Source organism: Salminus brasiliensis, chromosome 25, assembly GCF_030463535.1.
Source record: "Salminus brasiliensis chromosome 25, fSalBra1.hap2, whole genome shotgun sequence".
Lineage (NCBI taxonomy): Eukaryota > Metazoa > Chordata > Actinopteri > Characiformes > Bryconidae > Salminus > Salminus brasiliensis.
Window position 1 is genome coordinate 145,098 of NC_132902.1, and position 24,593 is coordinate 169,690.

General features: G+C 46.7%; 1 protein-coding gene across 1 annotated transcript in view; it reads left to right on the forward strand.

Moving 5' to 3' along the window:
• The window catches only part of elfn2a (extracellular leucine-rich repeat and fibronectin type III domain containing 2a), a 143,796-nt gene extending 120,096 nt beyond the window's left edge, over positions 1-23,700 (forward strand). The window contains exon 3 of the mRNA XM_072671345.1: positions 11,938-23,700. Coding sequence (XP_072527446.1) covers positions 12,269-15,055 — 2,787 coding nt within the window. The 5' untranslated portion in view covers positions 11,938-12,268 and the 3' untranslated portion in view covers positions 15,056-23,700. The remainder of the gene's footprint in view (positions 1-11,937) is intronic.
• The last annotated feature ends 893 nt before the right edge of the window (positions 23,701-24,593 follow it).

Genomic DNA, 24,593 nt, shown 5'->3' on the forward strand with positions numbered 1-24,593 from the left:
TGAAATCAAGGAGATTAAAAACAGCACAGCTGTGAGGATCTGATGATGATGATGATCTCCACCCCACCTTATCTCCAACTCCCTAAACCCATCCCATCCAAAAGTACTGGATGGAGCTCCTCCACCATCATTCCAGAGAACACAGCTCCTCCACTGCTCCACAGCTCCTCAATGCTGGGGGGCTTTATACCCCTCTAGCCCACGCCTGGCATTATTAGGCAGCATGGAGCCAATAGGGTCATGATGTTGATCTGCTCCAGAGAGTCCTATTCTATTGGCAGTACTTCTTCTCTACAGGGACTAGACAAGCTGTGTGTGCATTTGCACATCTGTGTCAGCAATGGGTGCAGCTTAAAGTAGCTGGAGGCGTTCATTAGAAGAGGTGTCCACAAATATTTGGACACATAGTGTATCTTTATAAACCAATCTGGTGATTTTTCTTTAATATCGCTCAGATGGGCGGAACGTGGGCTAGGTGGGTTTCCAGGTGGGCTCTGGGTGGGGGTGTACATACACTGTTAACAGGACCCAGATGTGGGGCCAACATGGAACCCGAGGACAAAACGTTCTGGTTCCCAGTCGGGCTCCACACACAGACCCCTCCGTTGCCCCCGGCGACGTCTCCAGACCGGCCTATTAGTGGTTTGGAGAGTTCTGGCGACTGTCCGGTGTTAGCTTCCAGTGCTAATCGCTGAGGTATCACCAAGCTCCCATTACTTGTTAGCTATATTAGCCTCATAGCACCAGTGCTAACTGGTGTGGTCCCTGCTGAGGGGTCAAGACCAGCTTCTGCTGCTGGTAGCTGGTTTCAGATGATCTAAGCTGGTCATTCATGTGAAAACACTCCCTATACTGGTAAACCAGCTCCTGACCAGCACAGCGTCTAGTGTTGGTCACACTGGTCAACCAGTGTGGAGATGTGTCAGACTGGTTGTTTGGCTTGGTCAGGCTAAACCATCAAACTCAAATACCTCAAATACAGACATGCTCTACACTGGTCAAGAGCCAAGCTGGTCAACCAGCTTAACCAGTTTAACCAGCTTGACCAGTTTGAGCTGACCATTTTGGGATTTTTTGAGCAGGTGTAAGCTTCTGTTGCTTGTTAGCCACATTAGCCTCCTAGCTCCAGTGCTAATTGGTGTGGTGTAAGCTCCTGTTGCTTGTTAGCTACTTTAGCCTCAAAAGATGCTGGTTAATGTGGCCAGTTCTTCTGAAGATATAACACTGGGGGAGCAAACACTCTTTTTTGTCACTGTGTTAGAGTTGTTGCTTAGTGACGTTTCCATGGCTACACCGCTAATGCATCTGTATTTGTTTCCGGCCGCTGTAGTCCTCCCTCCAGCTAGCGCTGCCTAAATTGCCTGTTGTATAATTCAGGACGAGCTGAAATGACTTCGCGCTTCTCGATGTTTCCAATCTTCAAACAGTGACGGGACGGACTGATAGAGTCCACAGGTCACCGTCTACACACCTCAGGGTCAGCGGGCGGCGGGGTTAGAGGGCAGCAAATTTGCAGTTATGCCTCTGCAGGCCACGGTCTTCCTCTCAGGGCAGGAAAAAAGGGCCGTGAGGAGCCGAGAGCGCTGCTCTAGCGAGTTTTCTACTGGGCGTAATGGATGCAGCGCATTCCTGAAAAATAATCCACTCCAGTTCATTTGAGAAGCGCACTCACACACCCACAGACAGGCCTGTTGTACTCTGTGTGTGTGTGTGTGTGTGTATTGTACAGTTCAGCAGCACACACACTCCCGCCCTAATTAGCTTGGTGGTGAAATCAAAATGCCACGTTATTTGTTAATTAGCTCGTAGCGCTCTGGGTCATGTAGGAGAATAAGAGCTCCAGCTTCCGCAGCTCAGCTCCGCGGGACTGTTCGGCTCACCGCCGCTCACGCAGGAATTTGAGTCCGAGTCGGTTTGTCCCGAAAAACACACAAACATCTGTGTTGACTTCGACCCCGGCTTGGCCCTGAAGCTGTGATAAATCACATTCTTTTGAGATATTAATTGTGATTAAGCACTTTTGTGTGTTATTAATAACAACAAACTACATTTTGTGTATTATCAGTCACGATTAATAACTTTTTGTGAGTTATCAATCAAGACAAATGACATTTTATGAGTTATCAATCATGATTAATGACTTTTGTGAGTTATCAATCATGATTAATGACTTTTGTGAGTTATCAATCACGATTAATGACTTTTGTGAGTTATTACTCACAATTAATCACATTGTGTGAGTAATCCGTCATGATTAATCACATTTTGTGAGTTATCAATCACGATTAATGACTTTTGTGAGTTATCAATCACGATTAATCACTAATCTCACTTTTGTGAGAGCAAAGAAGGTCTAAAGAACGTATTATATTAACTTATATTCTAACTTCTAACTGATAATAAACGTTTCAGTCACGTGTTTCTTTACAAACAATGTTCTTTTTGAGTTTAATTCATTCTTTACAAATCTAGAACTCCAGAAGTGATTCTCTGAGCAGTGCCACAGAAGAACCTTTGAGAGATCTGTGGATCTTTTACATTATAGGAAGCTTCTTTAAGACTAGAGGCTTCACACTCACATATCTCATCTACAAGAACTGTTCTCTAGAGCTTCTTCTTTTAAACGAACCACAGATGTTCAGGTAATGCTTTGGATTATGGGAGCTGTAGGAACTGAAAGGGGTTTAGTCAAATCAGGTCGGTTCTGGGTTAGATGTCGCAGTTTGCCGCAGTCAGGTGATCTGTGCCAGGTGCCGAGTCGTAGCCGAGCGCTGATAGCAGCTGGAGTATGTTTAGATGGCGGTAAAGTTCACGCTGCTCTGCGGCCCTCAGATCCCCATTCCTGCTTTGATGTAGGGTGTCTTCTATAAACAACAGTGCCCTGGCTTAAATAGAGACTCACCTAGAAAGACCATGGCCAGTCATTCTGACCTGGCACTTTTGCCAGGGATCCAACTGCTCATCTGCCAATAACGGGACCGACTCTTCAATGGTTGGACCGTTGATCTACTCCAGAGAGTCGTATTCTCTCCTATGAATGTATCCCTTAGAAGGGCTGTCCACAAACATTTGGACACATAGTGTATCTCCAGCAGAAGGAAATGTGTGTTGATGCAGCCAGAGCGTTTTGTCTCTTGTGGGGAGATGAACCCATCTGGAGCGACACACTCAGCAGTCAAGGGGTCACGAGAAGCAGCTGCCCTGGTCATGATGACGATGATGATGAAGAGGAGACGGCAGCAGGCCTGGCAGACATTTCAAATGTACTTGGAGCTGGCACTCGAAGGCAGCATGAAAGCTCTGGCAGGGACTCTCTGAGGCAGGCCAGGGAACACATGGTGGCTGTCACTGGGAGACCACACACACTCCTGCAGATCCAAAAGCACTCCAGACAGTTCTGCCCTTCCCGAGGTGTGTGTGTGTGTGTGTGTGTGTGTGTTAGTGAGGGGGAGAGTGAAAGTATTTCTGTTTCAGTCGACAGCATATGCGCTCCATATCCAACACATCCCTCCCTCACCCACACGAGAGACGAATTGCAATGCCACCAAACTCCCGCACTCAGCGCCTCGTTAGGCTGATTTGTCCTGCACTGTCTGCCTCCTGGCGATGCTGCAGGGAATGAGAGTGCCCAATGGTTCCGGACAGGCTCTGGACCCACCCACCGTGACCCAGACCAGGAAGAAGCAGATATGACAGGCGTCCACTGTTTGCATGCTTTGTAGGTGACCCTGGAGAGGAGTCTGCTAAATGTCTAACCTTGTGAGACAGTCTCCAGGTCACTGAACTGTCCTCTAGTAGTCGGAGGAGGCTACAGGTGTAGTCACCTTACTGACCAAATCCGGGATCGTCCCATATCTGTCATTTCTCCCACTGGCTATGTCCCATTGCTTCCTCTGTCCTTGTCCCAAATCGGTCATTGCTTCCTCTGTCCTTGTCCCAAATCGGTCATTGCTCCCTCTGTCCTTGTCCCAAATCGGTCATTGCTCCCTCTGTCCTTGTCCCAAATCTGTTATTTCTCCCTCTGTCCTTGTCCCAAGTCTGTTATTTCTCCCTCTGTCCTTGTCCCAAATCTGTTATTTCTCCCTCTGTCCTTGTCCCAAGTCTGTTATTTCTCCCTCTGTCCTTGTCCCAAATCTGTTATTTCTCCCTCTGTCCTTGTCCCAAGTCTGTTATTTCTCCCTCTGTCCTTGTCCCAAGTCTGTTATTTCTCCCTCTGTCCTTGTCCCAAATCTGTTATATCTCCCTCTGTCCTTGTCCCAAATCTGCCACTGCTCCCTCTGTCCTTGTCCCAAATCTGTTATTGCTCCCTCTGGCCTTGACCCCTGTAATTGCTCCCTCTGTCCTTTGCCCATGTCTATTATTGGTCCCTCTTGACATATCTCATCTTCTGTCTCTGTCATCACTCCCTCTGGATTTGTCCCATCTCCTGTCTCGGGTACTGATCCTTCTGGCCTTGTTCTATCCCTTGTCTCAATCAGTGCTCCTTCATGGCCTTGTCCCATATCTGTCGTTGCTCCCTCTGGTCTTGTTTCAGCTCTTGTCTCTGTTATTCCTCCCTCTGGACTTGTCTCATCTCTTGGCTTTGTTGATTCCCCTGACCTTGTCCTTTCTTTGTGATTGCTCTTTCTGGCCTTGTCCTATCTCTTGTCTCTGTGATCACTTCCTCTGGCCTTGTCCTGTTTCAGTGATTAGTTTCTGTAGCTTTGTCCTGTCTCTATAATTGCTCACACTGGCCTTGTCCCATCTCTTCAGCTTGACTTACACCGGTGGGGACTATGTGTGTCTCCTTCCTCTCCAATAAAGCATTCATTCCCACTATGAATATCCCGTACTGAGAGCATTTCCGGAGGAGGCAGTGTCTCCAAATGTTGATGTGTTGTGCTTAGTGGCGTTGCCTAGGCTTTTCATAGCCTCCCCCAGCTGTGTGTATTCTGCTCCAGCTTGTAGAGCTTATCCCTGATGCCCACCTCCATGAGCCTGAGAGTGTGTTTTAATATGGTGGGATGGAGCAAATGATGCATAATTCAAAAGCAGTTTGAGTCGACAGCAAAGTGAAAGCACACTGCATCACTCTCTACATCTGTACCAGACACTGCAGTCATACATATATAACACACTCTGAATGTAGGTACTGTGATATACACTGAGGAGGCGGAGCTACAGTCTCTCATTAGGGTGAATATTAATAACGCTCTAAATGTAGGTATTGTGATATACACTGAGGAGGCGGAGCTACAGTCTCTCATTAGGGTGAATATTAATAACGCTCTAAATGTAGGTATTGTGATATACACTGAGGAGGAGGAGCTACAGCCTCTCATTAGGATGAATATTAATAACGCTCTAAATGTAGGTATTGTGATATACACTGAGGAGGAGGAGCTACAGTCTCTCATTAGGGTGAATATTAATAACGCTCTAAATGTAGGTATTGTGATATACACTGAGGAGGCGGAGCTACAGTCTCTCATTAGGGTGAATATTAATAACACTCTAAATGTAGGTATTGTGATATACACTGAGGAGGTGGAGCTACAGTCTCTCATTAGGGTGAATATTAATAACGCTCTAAATGTAGGTATTGTGATATACACTGAGGAGGCGGAGCTACAGTCTCTCATTAGGGTGAATATTAATAACTCTAAATGTAGGTATTGTGATATACACTGAGGAGGCGGAGCTACAGTCTCTCATTAGGGTGAATATTAATAACGCTCTAAATGTAGGTATTGTGATATACACTGAGGAGGCGGAGCTACAGTCTCTCATTAGGGTGAATATTAATAACGCTCTAAATGTAGGTATTGTGATATACACTGAGGAGGCGGAGCTACAGTCTCTCATTAGGGTGAATATTAATAACGCTCTAAATGTAGGTATTGTGATATACACTGAGGAGGAGGAGCTACAGTCTCTCATTAGGGTGAATATTAATAACGCTCTAAATGTAGGTATTGTGATATACACTGAGGAGGCGGAGCTACAGTCTCTCATTAGGGTGAGTGGCGGTTGGAGCTGTGGAGGAGCACACATTTGCTTGAGCAAATTACTGGTTAATTACTGAGGTTTTGGAGATGGTTCGAAGGTTCCCATAGTGTACGCCCCTCCTCCCTGCAGGAGACTGAACGGCAGTCTAGAACAGCTGGTTCTGAGAAGCTACTCGGGTTCCGACTGAAACTCAGAGTAAACAAAGAAAACAGAGCCAGACTCTGATTAATCTTCTCCTTCAGTGGAGAGTCTCAAATCACACAGCTGTTCAGTCAGGAAATGGATCTAATCTACACTGTGGCTTCCCTCTCACACACACTCACACACACACTCACACACACACACACACACACACACATTAATGTCATATCAGAATCAAATGAGTGAGTTTTTATATTTATAGGTTCAACTTGGAGGTTTGGACACACCTGAGCCCGGACTGTGGTTGGGGAGGGGGTGGGTGGAGTAAAATAGAGAGAGAGAGAGAGAGAGAGACATTAGCGAGCAGCGGAGGTGGGGTTAGTGATTATGATGTATGACTCTCATCACTGCCTCAGGCTGTAAGAGGAGCAGGATCACTCTGGGGGACGCTGCTCTCTCTCCCTGTGTGTGTGTGTGAGTGTGTGTGTGTGTGTGTGTGTGTGTGTGTGTGTGTGTGTGAGTGTGTGTGTGTGTGTGAGTGTGTGAGTGTGTGTGTGTGTGTGTGAGTGTGTGAGTGTGTGTGTGTGTGTATGAGTGTGTGAGTGTGTGTGTGTGTGTGAGAGTGTGTGAGTGTGTGTGTGTGTGGGGGGGGGGGGGTAGATAATGTCGTCACCTCTGCATGTTTGCTTCCCTTCTCTCTCTCCCTGATTAAAGAGCGGTGAATGAGGTCGTTAACAGGAATCAGAAGCAGCCGAATTAAGTGCCTCTCTGAAGCCACGCCCCCTCATTAATAAGTATAAAGGGGAGGTTCACTAAGAATGATTAGATGATTAATTAATTAATCGATTAGCGGAGCTTCTGGCTCTTGAATTAGACCCTGAATAAGAGAAAGGACTTCAGTTTTTATTGGATGGAGCTCCTCCACCATCATTCCAGAGAAGCTCAATGCTGGGGGGCTGTATTATACCCCTCTAGCCCACACCTGGCATTAGGCAGCATGGAGCCAATAGGGTCATCATGTTGATCTGCGTCAGCAATGTGTGGGTGTCAGCTGAACAAACATTTGGACATGTAGTGTATGCTAACACAGTGTGGTTGCTCCGCTACAGCAGCGTCTGCTCGCAGTGGGCTGTGAACTGGGATTGCTGTAGCGTGGCTTCCTCTCGCTCGGAGCCTGCTGCTCTTTCTTTCTCTTTCTCTCCTGCTTTCTCGCGCTCTCGCGCTCTCGTTCTCTCGCGGGCTCTAATGCCGTGTTTTGATTTCGCTGTGAATGAGGCTCCCTGCCGTCTCCTGGTCCACCTGCTCGGGAAGATGTAATTAGCATTGTCTGCCTCTGGTCCTAATTAAATCTCACATTCTGCAGGAGGGACTGGTAGCGAGGTGGAGGTGGTGGTGGTGGGGTGGTGGGCGGTGGTGGTGGGGGGTGTAAAGACAAGAGAGAAGGAACAAGCACTTGGGTTCTTATGAAGGAAGCACTGGAACACGTTGCCAGCAGGAAGCTGGAAGGAAGCTGGACGGTGGGCTCAGGCAGACCACTGCTCACTCTGAAAGGAGCTTTGTGGTAAAGGCAAGAGGGTCAAGAGAGCAAGGAGGAAGATGGAGCGAGGGTCTAGTCTGGAGCAGTGGGTGTGCCGTGACCACCACTGTCTGGATGGGTGGGTACACTGTGCTTTAAGAGCTCCACCTCTTTGTAACTTAAATCTGACAGGATGGAGCTAAACTGCTGTAGGCTGAATGGGTGAGGCTGAACTGCTGTAGGCCGGATGGGCGGGGCTAATCTGCTGTAGGCCGAATGGGCGGGGCTAAACTGCTGTAGGCTGAATGGGTGGGGCTAAACTGCTGTAAGCTGAATGAGGAGTGAACGGTACACTTTGAGACTTATTCCCACACTCTGTCTGAGAGTGAGCTGATGGTGATGGGAGTGATGGGAGTGATGGTGTCTGGCTGGCTGGACTAGGGCCTGCTGGACCTAAACAGAACCACAGGAAGATCTGGGGCTTTTCTGTGAGGACTCGCTATTTAGATCATCACTGGAGTGGATCTGTATGTGTATGTGTATGTGTGTGTGTGTGTGTGTGTGTGTGTGTTTGGTGGAGGATAGAGGGATGGGAAAGGTACGAATCGAACCATGACGGGGAGATAGAGAGAGATTAGAGAGCGAGCGAGGGACTGTTTGCCGATACTGTTGTAAATTAGCAGCGGTAATAAAGCCGTTGGAACTGTAGTGAAGGGAAGAGGAGGAGAGAGCGAGTCAAGTGGGAGAAACATTAAATGATATGACTCAGGTGGATGGAGAGAGAGAGAATGAGAGAGAGAGACAGTAATGAAGGACTAAAGCCTCAGGAGTCTGGAGATTAAGGGCTAGAGGAAGAGAAACAGAGAGAGGTGGAAAAATAAAGAGAGAAAGAGGATCATCAAAAGCTCATTTCAGGTTTATGTGCAGCGCTCCAGTGTTTTCCCAGCTATTCCATCCTTACTGTGGTCGTATAAGGCCTGGATGCAGACTATACCCCTCCTGGGATGAAGAAGACGGGTTGGTGAACACTCTTAGAATAATAGTTCTGTAGCCACCAAGTAATGGAAGCTACTACATCGTAGAACTCATTCAGAGTGAGGGTCATTTTCTCACTCCCCATTACTCAGACTGTGAGAAGAGTTTATTCAGAGTCGGGGGTTCGGTGTGAAACTGAGCTTCACTGTAGAGAAACTGACCCACTCTGATTTCTTTACAGTGGTGTTGAATTAAACCAAAAGTTGGTCGCCATGACTACAACAACACAGATACAGCCCATATTTTATTTCCTACCCAAACCCACCAGTGAAGCTACATGAGTCTTCTTTTTTATATATTTTATATGGCATGATTATGATGGTAAAATAGTGGAGAATCTGAGTCTACTTTTATTCACCATCACTGTGAACAATTCTGACTGGGTAAGGTTATCTAGAACCGAGCGTTTCACACCAAACCCACCAAATCCGCACTTTGAATGACCTTAAGTGGCTTAAATAATTGATTGCCAAATAATTTTCAACTCTTTTCAATAAATAATGCAGATATATTTTGCAATCATTTTACCCGATTCAAGAATTATTGCAGATAATTTAGATTTCCTAAAGACAATACTTTTGAGAAATAATGCAGATAATATAACTGTTTACATTTATATGCAGATTTATTTACTTTTAGCAATAAATAATACTGGTAATTGTGTCTTTTCAAGACATAATGCAGATAATTTAACTTGTTAAAGAAATAACATAGGTAATTTTTTCTTTTTGCCAAATTATGCAGATAATTTCTTGTGTCTATCAATGAAAATCAAACATAAATCAACACATAATATAATATTCTCACATAAGACATAATAGTTATTATTTTTGCAGTGTTTAGACAACAGTGATGTAGGCTAACTGGTGTTAGCCGTGTAGCTCCCATGTAATATGTGTGCAGGGTGGGTTACTGGGTACATTTGATTTTTTAGGGCCAAACTATCGCTTTAAGCTTTAAGCAATAAGCAATAAGCAAGAAGACCTGCTTTAATGTAAAGCAGCATTTCTATACAGTATATTTAAATCATTTAACGAGGAACAGTAGAACGTACGGTAGAAACACTGCGGAGCACAGATTACCCACTCCATCTCGCTGTGTTTGTGGCGTTTGTGGGCTCTGTGATTACTTTTATATAGATAAATAAGCCCACTACACACGTTAAAGTGTGTTTCTTTGTGATTGCCGGTCCGGGCTCTTTGTGTTCGTCCCTGCGGAGACAGAGCCGCTGCAGAACGTCTTCCTGAAGCTATTCTATTTAAACACTGCTCTCTTTATGAGCGGCGCCACGGCACAACCAGAAAGATGATTACATTTGAATGCAGCCTTAGAGACTATTCAGATAGAGTTCGCGCTCTTGGACGTGACGGCTTTGTATCTACAGCTCGAGACGTATCTCTCTCTCGCGCAGTCTCTCGCTCTCTCGCTCTCCCGCTCTCTCACACACACACAATGAAGGCCTGGAGCGAGATCGGGCCGGACGAGCGCGGCTATCTCCTGGTTATGACTGAGTTGAGGGGTCAAGCGCAAATTGATCGGCTTCAGGGCTGGAATTGAATTGTCAATTTCAATCGCGGGTTTAAGCCAGGAAGGACGTCGGCTGCGGCAGCGTGTGAAAGCTGCAGAAATGAGGACTGACCACCGCAGAATGGACTTGCACATATGTATTCCTGGAGCAGCTGCGGAGGACAGGTGCAATTTATCCCGGGGAGATTCGCCTCGTCGTTTGGGATTTGTGTAAAAAGCTTCTCCTGCAAAGGAACGCAAAACGCGACCACTTTCCCGGCATGAAGACACAAGTCATCTCACAGCAAGGCGAATGCTGGAATTAGCATGCTGTGCTCCTCAGGCTGAATTTGTATTGCTTGTGGCTCACAATTAGCACGCTACATGTTGACTGTTTGTGTGTTCGGTAGACGCTCTTTTCCACCATACTGCTGCATCATTGCTACATCACTGCTACATCTAAACATACCACGAACCTCATCCACAAGTAGGCGCCAACCTTAATGAAGACCTGGATGAGGTCTGAGTGGTTTAAGAGAAGTTAGCATGTATCTATGGATAGTGTAGTGGGTAACAACAACACCCTTCCCTATGACAGACTAGGGCTCAGTTCCCTGGCTGGACAGACACACCACTTTACACCAGTCTCCTACCTGACTGACCCAATTTTTCCACGGTGGCATGGTGGGACTGCAGGTAGTGTGTGTGTCTCAAGGCTCCAGGGCCTAGTGGGTTGTGGGTTCGATCCTCTCTCTCTGGTCACTGTCTGTATGGTTCCGGTTTCCTCCCACCCAACAGTGAGTACATGTGTCTGGATAGGTGGGCAGCCCTGGCTGTATTGCCCAGGGAGCAGTTGTGGGTTAGGCACTTCGGTCGCATCCTGATGGGGATACAGGGGATACAACCGCCCCTGCCCCTGTTAGCCTCATGGAGTAAAACTAAAGCCAAAGCATGTCTTTGCTGAAGGGCTACATCTGGGGTCCATTCAGAGTTCAGCCCACAGAACACTTCCATCATGGCATCGGACAAAGAAACGAAGTCTGATCTCGGTAACTGCGGTGCTGTGTAAGCTAGCGGGTCGCTGGTAAGATTTACAGAACGTGTTACGCGGTCGCTGTCGGGATTATGATAATCCAGAATTAATCCGTGGAGGAGCTGCCCCGTAATCCCATAAGACTCTGAATTAGGGAGGAACTATATGTCTAGTCGAGGAGTAATACCAACAATCATCCACAACAAATACTATTATAGCAGTTATACCAGTAAGGCCCGTGTTCCTCGGCACGGCACAGGCCGCAAGACCAGGCTTGTGCTAATAGATTCACGAAAGCAGGTTCCTGTTCTGTGTTTGCAAATAAGATTTTATACCCAAATGTTGTTGTCTCATAAACACAGCAGGGGGAAGACAGAGGTTGGTTTTATTGTGGGCTTCATTTGCATTTTATAGACTCTGGCCTGCGAATAAAGGATTTGAGGGCTGTAAACTGAATTTCTCCGAAGCAGGTTGGGGATGTTCAAAGCACCAGAACGGGAAAAGGGAGATTCCTCAGGTTTAAACCTGGAAAGCTGAAGCTGTGTTCAGGCGACTCTCAGGCGGATCGGATCTGCTGGTGAACTCTGGGCAGTTTGAATGGAAGGGAGGACTCTTGGACCTTTGCTGTATAATAACATCTTCTCTCATCTGTACACGTTTGATAGACCACATCCATAAATGTTCCCGGCACTCATTTGTCTCTGTTTCTCCTTCTCAGATGCTGTGGTGACCGACTCGGTGGATTGAGTGAACCGGACCTGTGGACTTGCTTTCCTGGAAGAGTGCGGTGAAAAGGTCAGAGGCCATGAGTCACTGCAGCAGAGAGCGATGCTATAACCCTATAATGCGGAACACTTAAAATGGGGACCATGTTTGGCGCTTTGTGTCTGGTCCAGCAGTGATTGCCCTCGGGACACCCGTTTCCTGAAATTGTGTCTTGGTAATCCTTTTGGCTCTCTGTCGACTGTGGCCATTCTTTCTTATTTCGGGTTCTAATCTCTTTCCCTTCCCCTCTCGAAGCGAATCCAACCCTCGGACACCAAGAAAACATGACAAGTGACAGGTTCAGCCTCCCTAAATCCTCTCCCACTGCCCTCGCGCTCCTTTTCCTTCCCCTGATTTTCCTCCCTCTCCCCTCATTAGTGAGGGGTGACTGCTGGCTTATCGAGGGGGACAAAGGCTACGTATGGCTGGCTATCTGCAGCCAGAACCAGCCACCGTACGAGACGATCCCTCAGCACATCAACAATACCGTGCACGATCTGCGCCTGAACGAGAACAAGCTCAAGGCCATCTTCTTCAGCTCCATGAGCCGCTTCACCAACCTCACCGACCTCAACCTCACCAAGAACGAGATCTCCTACATCGAGGATGGGGCCTTCGCCGGGCAGGCCAACCTGCAGGTGCTTCAGCTGGGATACAACAAGCTGACCAACCTTACAGAAGCGATGCTGAGAGGCCTGGGCAGAATGCAGTGCTTGTTCCTGCAGCACAACCTCATCGAGGTCATTTCCACCAACGCCTTCTGGGAATGTCCCAGTCTGAGCAGCCTCGACCTGTCCTCCAACAAGCTGGCCAAGCTGGACCCGTCCACCTTCACGGTTCTTGGCCGTCTGATGGTGTGCGAGCTTGCTGGGAATCCTTTCCACTGTGGATGTGAGCTCTACAGCTTCCTAACCTGGCTGGAAGCCTTTAACAATGTCACCCACACCTATGACAGGCTGCAGTGTGAAACCCCAAGGGAACTGTTTGGCTACCCTCTGCTAAGCCCAATCTCGAGTCACAGTGGGCGCAACGCCCGCTCCATCTTATCGTCCATGTGCAAGGATGGGGTGATTATTCCTGGTATAACCTCCCTGCCACCTGACTTGGATGCTTCCGGAATAGGACCAGATATTTCAGACCAGATGGGACCGTATCATCAGCCTACGGTGTCCGTAACGGCAGGCCCGTCATACAGCCCAACCATTAAACTGCAGACGGTTTCTCTCACCTCGGCCTCGCTGCTGGTCCAGATCCCCCGTCCCTACAGCAAAATGTACATCCTGGTGCAGTACAACCACACGTACGTGTCTGATATCATAAACCTTAAGAAAAAGAAAGAGATCGTGACGCTCAACAACCTGAAATCCCACACAGACTACACCTTCTGTGTAGCCTCGCTTCGTAACTCGCAGCGGTACAACCACACCTGTCTGTATTTTGCTACGCGATCTCCAGGCCCTGATGACCTGCGTGCTGGTCCCTCGACCACCACCCATTACATAATGACCATCCTGGGCTGTCTGTTCGGCATGGTCATTGTGTTGGGCTTGGTGTACTACTGCCTACGCAGGCGGCGAATTGAGGAGGAGAAAGAGAAGTCCATCAGCGTGAAGAAAACCATTCTGGAAATGCGCTATGGGCCTGAGGCGGCAGCCGCTGCCGCCAACGACCCGTCAGCCTTGCAGAAACTCCACGATCAGGTCCACCACCAGCACCATCACAGCAAGATGCCACAGTCCACTTCTTCAAGCATGGGAATGCTCCACAGCTCCACCAACACCAGCTCTTCTCGCCTATCTGCACTTCCACAGGTAGAGAAGATGGCCACGGCCTTCTCAGAGGCCTTGGCCGCCAGCAAGGGGAACTACATGGATGTGCGAACGTCGGCCTGTGGGGAAGAACGAGCAAGAGATGGAGCTGTGCCGGGAGCAGGGGAGGAGACTGTCAGGGAAGAAAATGGGATCGATGCAGGAGAGGACTCTGAGGACGACGGTCGAGGCTCAACCTCAGAGATCTCTACCATCGCAAAGGAGGTGGACAAAGTCAACCAGATCATCACTAACTGCATCGACGCGCTAAAGCTGGATTCTGTAGCGGTGGCAGCTGCTGCCTCCACCATGGCTGAAAACTCCTCTTCTTCGGCCCCACAGTGCATAACCTCGTCAGCCCGAGGACTCATCCCTCTGTCCCCAACAATAACAGAGACATGCCAGATGATGTCCTCTCCCAAAATCTCCCCTCTACCACCCGTTCCTCTTGTCCTGCCCCTGTCTGAGAGACCAGGCATCAGTGGAGGTGGCTTTCTTTCACCTCCCTACAGGGACCCACCCCCTGCCACGGCCGCAAGGCCATTGCAGCGGCAGCTGAGTGCCGATGCTGCCGTTGTCGTTCTCAGCAACGTGAAGAACCGCTGTGGTGCCTCTTCTGGGGGGTCCATGAAGAGCGCTCGGGTCTATAGCCTGGATGTTCCCGAGCCTCTTAGCCCAGATTCCTCCAAGTTCCCAGAGAAAGGCAGCCCTGTTGGGTGCGGGGAGCCCCTTGAGAGGCTGCCTCTAGTTGGTGTCCAAGGGGGTAACAATGGCAGGGGAGAAGGTGGCAACGGGGGAGGAGGGGGAGGCGGCGGTGGCAGTGGTGGTTCGGGTGGATGCGGTGTTGTAGTTTCAGGTGGAGGGGGCACGGCGCAACAGCACCTCCTCGAGGTGCACCCAGACTACCACTGCTCAGAGCACCGACACTCCTTCCCCGCTCTCTACTACGAGGGTGCCATCGACTCCCCTGCCCAGAAAGCCTCCTTCCTAAAGCCCCTTTCTCGCACCAAGAGGGACACTGCCTATTCCCAGCTATCGCCTCGCCACCACAATTACTCGGGGTACTCGTCCAGCCCGGAGTATTCTTCCGAGACCACGCTGAAAATCTGGGAGCGCTTTCGACCCTACAAGAAAAGCCCCCGTGAGGAGGCCTACATAGCAGCTGGCCATGCGCTCCGGAAGAAAGTGCAGTTCGCCAAGGACGAGGATTTGCACGACATTCTTGACTACTGGAAGGGGGTGTCGGCACAGCAGAAACTGTGAGTTGATGGAGAGGCACAAGGAAAAGAAAGAGAGAGAGAGAGCTCGTACGTGAGTACTCTTGAGACTAAACCAAGTACTTTGGTCCCAGAGATGGTCCCATCACGGAGACATGCGATTGAGTCATTACGGAAGAGTAAATCATCAACCAATGAAAATTGCACAGGAAGATGTGGTAATTAATTACTCCAAGCGTTCAGAACGACCAAATAATAATGTCTTATTTCTTATTTATTTTTGTTGTGTGCACCGACTTGCACTATTTTCAACCGCAACTTGAGAGGAAATAGACTTGACTAATCCGCACTTGTCCACTCAGTACCTGATTCCAGTCTGTAGGGATGCTGTTGGTCGAAGCTTATGGAGATTCATAACTGTCGTCAGGGTTTGAATCCAGCACGGCTGAGGCCTCGGCCCAGAGTCTGGACGTCCTGTTCCTCGATCTCTGTTCAAGCGAAGCATGCTCGTTGATTCGAGACATCTACCCATGCACCTTGCAGCGTGTTGGGCATGCGTTCTGGACTGGATATACTTTACATTCAGGAAGCGTAGCGATTCATACTGAAGCAGTTATTTATTTATATAGATATCTATTTTTTTTTTTCCTCGCTGCCCGTTCTAATTTATTATACTTCCCATATTTTGCCAGCGACCGCCTGTTCATTTGTGGTTCCTGCACAAATGTGACCAAAAGGAAAGAGGTCTGCGGGCGATTTAGGATTTAGGAGGAGAATTGAATTAAGGCGAGGATCCTGCGACGTGAAGGCCGTGCGTGCCAGAGGACTCCAGGGCCTTTCCAATTGGCAGCTAGATGTAGCATCAGATGTAGTAGGTCTAGCCAGAGTGCTGCTAGGCTTGCTGATCACATAACACTGCATCCGTACATCCCGACACAGATGCGCACCCTGCTGCAGATATGTGTGTAATTAGCGGACGGTGGCAGTCGGAGTGGTGGAAGTCCTGGCGATTGATTGAGTCTAGGTCTTAGGCTAAATTACACTGTCGATGTGGAACAGTCATGTCCTATTGTTTACTTTGTCTAACGCTGGGATTAATGTGTTTGGAACACGAGCCCTGAATGCGACTGGGTAGAAACTCTCAAATGGGTTTAACCTCGATTGATTACACACTCTCTCTCTCTCTCTCTCTTTTTTTTTCTGCCTGCATCTTAAATTATAGCTTACCCAGCAACTCTCACACTGTCGGTCCGGAGAGTTTCCTTTTCTTGACTAAGGAGTAGGTACGGGGGGTTTGGGCAAATGTAATTAATCGCCATGTCTTCTTTTTTCTTTTTTTAGGCCACTACATTCTCGCCTGGCTAACTTAATTGGGTAAATTAATTAGCTGTTTTGTAGGGTAGGTGTCATGGGGTCATGGAAGTGCTGATATTGTTAACACTGCCCGCCACTGAAAATGTGATTATAATTAATTGTGCATTCTCCAGTCAGGTCATTACCCTCTGGAGTCACCATATGATCTTTGGATGGCATAAAGGCCACGGAGGCAGGAAGCAATGGCCTTTATGCTAATTGATTTGCTAAACGAATACAGCAGAGTTGATGTGCCAGGGCAGGCCGTAGCGACACAATCGCTCCTTAAATCAATATGGTTTAATAGGCCCTGCAGAACGGACTCTCATTTGGCAGAATTAGGACGGTTAGCGTAGCCGCGGGCAGCTCTGGTATTAACTCTCTGATGTGCTGCACAATGTTAACTTTCTGCATGTGGCCAACATTTGACCGTGAAGTCACTGCCCACGTTTGGAAAAAACACCAAGTGCCGTCAGGTTTCAGCCTGTTTAACGATATCGATCCTCACGTGACGAGTGTCTTCTGAGCTTTTAGCGTTGAAAAAACTCCAACCCACTGTGATAGCCCCAACCCCCCACCCCGGCTTCCAAATGAGCATCACCCCAGCAGCAAGATCAATACGCTGTAATTGAGAATTGACACGGGCAAAATCAAAACACTCAAGGTTCCCTTGCGATCTATTTGAGGTGAAATCTCGGTTCGTAAGATCCACGTAGGAAAGTCTAGAGGGACGTTTTTTTTTGTTGTTGTTTTTTTCAGGCTTAATCAGCTAAACAGTGATTATCACCTGAAGGTGGGAACAAAGCAAACCATGTAATCAGTCGAGAGCTGAGAGCGCTGAAGTTACAGTGCCCTCAGGAGCTCCGGTCACACATTAGCCTTAATAACATCAAGTTAATTAACATTAATGTAATAATAGAAGTTGGCTTTTGAAGATGAGTGTGATTAAGTCGTCAGCGTGAGGCTGAGAGGATTGTTGGGTTCATTTATCAGAACATCCCATGACCACCCTATACCCCAGGTCTTCCAATCTAGACCCTGAATCCATTTTCCTGATCCTGGATGTCCACTCTCTGGAAGTCAAGGCAACAGTTAATGGAACTGACCAGTCACAGAGTACCACACCTACCAAGGATTACCAAGTCCAGGACTGGATTCAAGCCCCAGATTTGAAGACCTCTGCACTAGACTACCCTTCCCATCATACTAGGTCTGTCTAGTGTTCCTCAACGACCAGGTTGAGCAGCTCTGGCCTTGGGTGTTAGCTAGGTTCCAGTCTTGAAAGCTGGCGATTAAGAGGAAGAGAGTTAACCCAAACTAACTTCTGCAATGCCACGTTGAGCTTGACCACCTGATGATCACATCCTGTTTGAGGTCAGAAACCCAGCAGAGTGAGACTGGACCTGCTTTGGATAAACTGAAGTCCACTGAGTCTAATCCCCAGCTAACATGTCCATGTGAGGCCTGTATGGGTGGCCCAAAATGAAAACCAGGATGTTTTGCCCTCGGGTTCCATGTTGGCCCAATATGGACGCCCCACAGGGTCAGTAATGGGGCCAGGAGGGGTTAAACATGGGCCCCATCTGGATTGTATGCTGGATACAGGGCCTAGATGGGACCCATGTGAGATTAGCATGGGCTGTAACAATGAGGTTCCTGTTGGCTGGGTTTAGTCTCTGGGTTTAAGATCATTGGTTCTCGAACCAGTCCTTCTTGACCCTTAGGGTCTCCATGTGTTGCAAATTGGATGTGGGGGGCAAAAAGGAGGACCAGCATTCCAGATCACATATTCAGGTGGTTAGGTGGCTCTTCCGATTTTCAGATGGGAGGACGATCCGATTTTCAGAACTGTTAATTCTTCATTTGGGTGCGCTATAGCTACAGCTTATCTACAGGTCGTGTTCAAACTGTGGTGGAAACTAGTTGATTATTAAAGCCAGTTAAGGGTTTAGGGTTGGAGAGAACGTAGCTTATTGAGCTGAATACACGTTAAGGCAAGTGATCTTCAAAACATCCACAGCAGCCCAACAACATGAAGGGTCAGCAAAAAAAAATGAATAGGACCGATTAGGCGCCCCTAATTGTTCTGTTATGAAACACGAGCGGTGGAGCTTTGAGACCTGTAGACAAACATGCATCCATCTCCCGTCTAAATCCGGAGCCCTGTGGTAAGCCAAATCGTAGGGAAGGCCTGTAGTGTTCACGTAGAGTTTCCATATGCTCTCACGCTCTGCCCCGAGAACTGCCGGAGACGAGCGATCACCGACGCTAGTGCTTTATGTCTGTCTGCTGGGTTCTCACATCCTCACTAACACACAAACACAGCTATTTGTTGGGAAGCTACCGGAGGCCAACTGTGACAAACTCTAAAACTCAAGACCACGACCATCCACATCTCTCACGGTGGACACACATGTGAATGAACAGGAACCCCACAGTGTGCTGAACATCTCCAGCGCAGACGAGACTTCAGAAGGTCATCGTCACACATACGCGCTACGGTAACGTCCATGTCCACCTCATCCACCTCTTATAGACTACGTTTACAGAGACTCCTGGTATTTAAGTGCTTCTTCGGCAAGAACAACAACACAAGACTTCTCCCAGGAAGGTGCCAAACATTGGAAAGATTGATTGTTTGTTTGTTTGTTCGTTTATTTACATTTCTGTGGCTTGTTTATCTGTCATCTGGGTGGCAGTGAACCTGCACCGCACTGTTGTTGATGTGTCGATCAGGTAATACCCGTAGCTTTTATTTCTGTTTGTGAAATTGCTGAAATCTCTGAGGACCGAACGTCTGATGTTTGTCATAGTGCCCTCCTGATCAGAGCGTAGACGACGATAAGCTGGAGCCGGCCGCGACGGCTGTGAACGCAGATATGAGAGTTCAGCATCGAAAACATCAATCTGACCAAAAGAAATCTTAGTAAGCGTCAGCGCCGCCTGCCATTACATCAGTGGTTCCTGTTCTGCCTGAGTTCATACTCTCCATCTTCCCTCCCTCGCTCTCCGTCTCGCGGTGCCTGGTGGGAGTGGGACACTGAGGTTTATTCCTCACCTGTAATAAAGGTCTTATACTGCGTTTGAGTCGTGTCAGGACGTCAGCGCATAGACCGAGACGTATCGTTTTCTTTTTCAACTTGAAAATTGTACAGTTTTCCAAACAGTTTTCCGAACTGTAAACTGTACGATTTTCAGACTTCTGTTCTAGCAGTAACTTTTTTTTTATTTGGACAGATTACAAATGAAATAATTATTCACATTATTAACTGTACAGACTTTGAAACTGTACAATTTTAGGACATTGTTTTTGATTCTTTCAAAAAGTTCCAGACATTTACATTGTACAATTACCCACTTCATTTAAACTATTTATGTTCTAGACTGTACAGGTTTCCAAACTGTAAACTGTAAACAATTTTCAGACTTTTTTTTTTTCCAGCAGTAACTTTTTTATTTTGACAGATATATAGAATAAATAGCTATAGCTATAAATAGAATGTAAATAGAATAATAATTCACATTATTAACTGTACAGTTTTTCAGCATGCAAATTGTCTGACTTTGAAAACTGTACAATTTTAGGACATACAAATTGTTTTTGAATTTTTCAAAACATTCCAGACATTTACATTGTACAATTACCCACTTTTTGTACAGAAATTGTACAGTTGTCAGTCATGTAAACTATTTATGTTCTAAACTGTACGGTTTTCAGATGTGAGAATTGCTCGATTTCCGACTTGACTATTAGACAAATCTTGGAATTTTACTTTGTAAAAAGATTCACTTTATAAAGAATAAATTGCACAGATTTCTAACTTTAAAACTGTACAGTGTGCCAACATGCAAACGGTAGAGGTATCCAAGTTATCCAATCCAATTATCAATATTATAAACTGTACAGTTTTCCAATATGTAAATTTAACACTGTACAATGTTCCATAATATAATTTCTACAGTTTACCAACATTTACCAACTTTTACCAAGTTTACCAACTGTAGTTTCAAATTCCATCAGGTTCTGGAACTCTACACCAGTTTACTAAATATACTGTGAGCGTACTTTGTAGTGAAAAGTGTCCTTGACATGCTTATTTATCTTCTTTATGTGTTTTAAAATTTGCACAAAAATGTCAGAGTCTTCTGAGTTTTATATGGAATGATGATGATGATGATGATGAAGGTAAAATAGTGAATAGAGAATCTGAACTAATCCAGTTTTCTTTAGGGACTACTTTCTGTAGCTGCACTACACCCTGCAGCATGTATCCCTCCACCATTTTAATGATCTGGTTCTAAAAGCAGGTTCTAGAGCTGAACTCTTCTCAGAACTCTGGTAGAACGGTGTCTCAGGCATCAGGCAGCGTCTTCATCACCATTAGGTGAAGAACTTTCTGTGAGGAGCTTTTAGTAGAGCTTCAGACGTCTGCTTCCCTTCACCTCCACTGTAGAACCACAGCTCTGACTGGGGGAGCTTATCTAGAACCTCCACTGTAGAACTCCAGCTCTGACTGGGGGAGCTTATCTAGAACCTCCACTGTAGAACTACAGCTCTGACTGGGGAAGGTTATCTAGAACCTCCACTGTAGAACCACAGCTCTGACTGGGGGAACTTATCTAGAACCCCCCAAACCCCCCAACCCCCACTTTGAGAGACTCTTAAGTGTTTAATTATGCTTTGAGAGCCGGGGATGTGCTGGAGCTCGTATGTTGAGGTTTAAGGAGTAGTGTTACAGTTTCATGCATGAACAGTTTTGTCAGAGAAAAGTGTGTGTGTGTGTGTGTGTGTGTGTGTGTTTTCATGGCAAGCCCGAAGGCGCCTGGGAGGTAGACCCGGGACATGGTTGTATAACATACAGGATTTGTTCTGTTTTAATGACTAGTCCACACTCCACACACTGCTAGCCTTGATTTTTAATGAGTACACATGCTAGCGATCTCAGAGAACACACACACACACACACTCCTACCCCCCGGTTCCCTGTATCCTGAGGACTGAGGCCCGGCTCTTCGGCCGAATTAGTCTCTTAACGACTAGCCGAGGATGGAGGCCGCTAATTTAAGATTGCGCTGCAGTGTTTTTTTAGCATGCGGTTGCTGGCGTTACCTTAGCCAGGTTGCCGAGCCCCCCTCTTTCGGCCCGTCACACACTCCGGGCTTCAGCCGAGCTCGGGTAGGGAAACCCACACAAAGCGTTTTCAAATCCGACTGGCTTTGCTAACAGGATCAGCGGGCTAAATGCTAGCGGATAATTTACTCGGCTCTGCTGGCGCTGGAATGCTGCTCTGAGCCGGGCCTGGGCGGAGGCCGCGCTGCAGTTCTGCTGTTGGACCATCAGGGCTTTATCGCATGGTGTTCCGAGCCCAGTTTTGCTAATTGGAATTATGGATTTTTCTTTAAACTGAGCGGCTAAGCGGGAAGGTCAGGCTAATGCCTATGAGCGCTAATGCTCAAAGACGGCCTGTGAAGATCAGGGTCTATATTTTAAGAAATAATGCTCATAACAAGTGAAATAACCGGCTTTCACTATATGGACAAAAGTATTGGGACACCTGGTCATTCACTGCTTCTTCCTAAATCACGGCTATTAAAAGAGTAACTGTCTCTACTGTCCAAGGAAGATTTTCTACTAGATTCTGGAGGAAGAGCATTGCTGTGAGGATTTGATTGCATTCAGTGACAAGAGCAGGTCAGGATGTGGCATTAGGCAGCATGATGCCAATAGGTTCATGTTTGGAGGCTGTGCTTTAGCCTGGCTAGCTCTCACTGTGAGCTGTAGCAGTGTGTGAAACTACCTCCACCATGTTTGGAGGCTGTGCTTTACCCTGGCTAGCTCTCACTGTGAGCTGTAGCAGTGTGTGAAACTACCTCCACCATGTTTGGAGGCTGTGCTTTACCCTGGCTAGCTCTCACCGTGAGCTGAAGTTGATCTGCTTATAAACAGGTGCTCTACTACACCACCTAGTGGAGATTAAATTAATATCAGTGAATTCTGGGGTTTTTTTACCCTTTATAACCATCTAATGTAAAAGTTTGTTCGTGGCCCGGTTGACTCCCAGCTGGAGGGCTAAGACAGCGCGGTTGGGAGGAGGAGTCTGGCTCTCTGCAGGACTTCAGTCCTCCCTGCCGTGCAGGAGGTCAGGGGTGTGTTGTGAGGCTGTGAGCACTCCTTCCCCTCCTCCTGCATGGAACTGCTGCGTCAGCGTAATGGATGTAAATAAGGCTAAATTTAGCATCCTGTTTATCTTCTCCTTCACCAAGCCACAACCTCCCAAAAAAATCCCTGCGAACGTAAATCCAGGCCGCGGTGGAGTCAGCAAGGATTCATTTTTAATGAGCTGCTCTGCGCTCCCTTCATCTCCAGCCGAGACTGCGGGAGGACGCCCTCGATCCGGCGCACGATCTGCAGCTCGGCTCTCGGCTCCTACAGAACAGCCATAACATTAGCACCACTGAGAGCTGGAGGGAAGAACCCTGATGATCTGGTTCCTGTGGTTCCGAGGGTGGATCTATTAGGCAGCAAGTGAACAGTCAGTTCTCTGACAAGAACCAAACTGTGATGTTCTGGATAATGACTGGGTCAGACTGTCTCCAGAACATCAGGCAAGTCCATGTGTGGGGGGTTCCCTCCCGGTATGCAGTGGTCAGTACTACCGGAAGTGCTCAAATGAAGGACCACCAGTGAACCGGCGACCATGGGACCCATTTACTCATGTTTGGATAATATATTTATGATAATTAATAAAAAGCTTATATTAGGAGCAGCCTCGCCCGTCTGTCCATCACAGTACAGTAACCCTATAAGGCCTGTTATCTAGGGCCAAGTTCCCGGGTTCTCCGTGTTCTGGTGTCGGTGGGTCTGAGCCAGCAGGAAGTGTCTCCTGTGTAATTTACGCTAACTGCTAACTGACCGTAGGAGCTGGGAGAGCTCTGCAGATTAATTACAGCAGGGGTATTTTTACAGCGCGGAGGAACGCCAACTGCTGAGGAGAACATCGCTCTGGATCACGAGCGCCAGCGGAGTCATATTCTTACTACCTTCCCGCCCACTTCCAGATGGAACTGTGGGTAATTTCACCTTGTCTTCTGTCTCTGTGTCCTCGTCCACTCGGCCTGGCCACCGAATTTTACAGCTAGGCTTGCATTAATGAGACCAACTTTACAGTAAAATCTACAAAACAGATTTATATTAACATTTCATATTAAAGAGAACCTCTTTCTTACATTTGTATTAATGAGCTAATGATTCAGTTAAATCTACAAGACAGATTTTTTATTATTTCATTATTATTAATACTTAAAATATAATTTATTTTTCTGTTAAATTTGCATGAATGGGGCTGATTTTATGGTAAAATTTACAAAACAGTTAATGTACTTTAACATGACCAAGCTTTCATGTAAATAATGATACATTTATTTATTTATTTTATTTATTTATTTCAATGGGGTCAATCCTTTTGTTATATTTATAAAAACAAATCCACTAAAATTATATTAAAAAATCAATATAAATGTATATTAATTTCATATTTACATTAAATTAATATAAAGTGGAACCTCCGTTACACCATAACATACAGTACATTTCTTTTTAACTCACACATACACTCACATACAGATAAATACATACATATATATACATACAGACACGCACTATTCCATCTGTATATTTTCTTGCTTCTTTTATTTCTATATTTCTATATTTTCATATTTTTATATTTTATTTTTAATTTAAATTTAACTTAAATGTAACTTTTATTTTATTTATTTTAATTTTTTGCAAGTTATACTGTGTATTACTATGTATGTGACAAATAAAATTTGATTTGATTTGATTTGATACAGGCCAGCCCAGGACCGAGGAGAACCCTCAGTGCCTCAGAGAGCAGCTAATGACTGGGACTGTAAGAGCTCGGCCTTCAGTTCAGACCTGGGTCCAAAAAATAGTGAAAAAAAAAACAACTGTACCATAAAGCTAATGAATTAATAAGCTAACACTAATACGCCAGTGGGCTACACGCAACAAAAACACTGTCTGCCTGTTACTCCGTCATACGGATCAGATACAGCAGACAGAGAGCAGGACACACATCACTGCACTGCCCCTTTAAAGCATCTGCCCATTGACTTCTATAGTCAGTGAGTTTAGAGTCCCGGGTGCTTCTGATTTACGCTGCTGTTGAACAGAGCCGCCCTTCTCCTCTGCCAGATTACTGACCCCACTC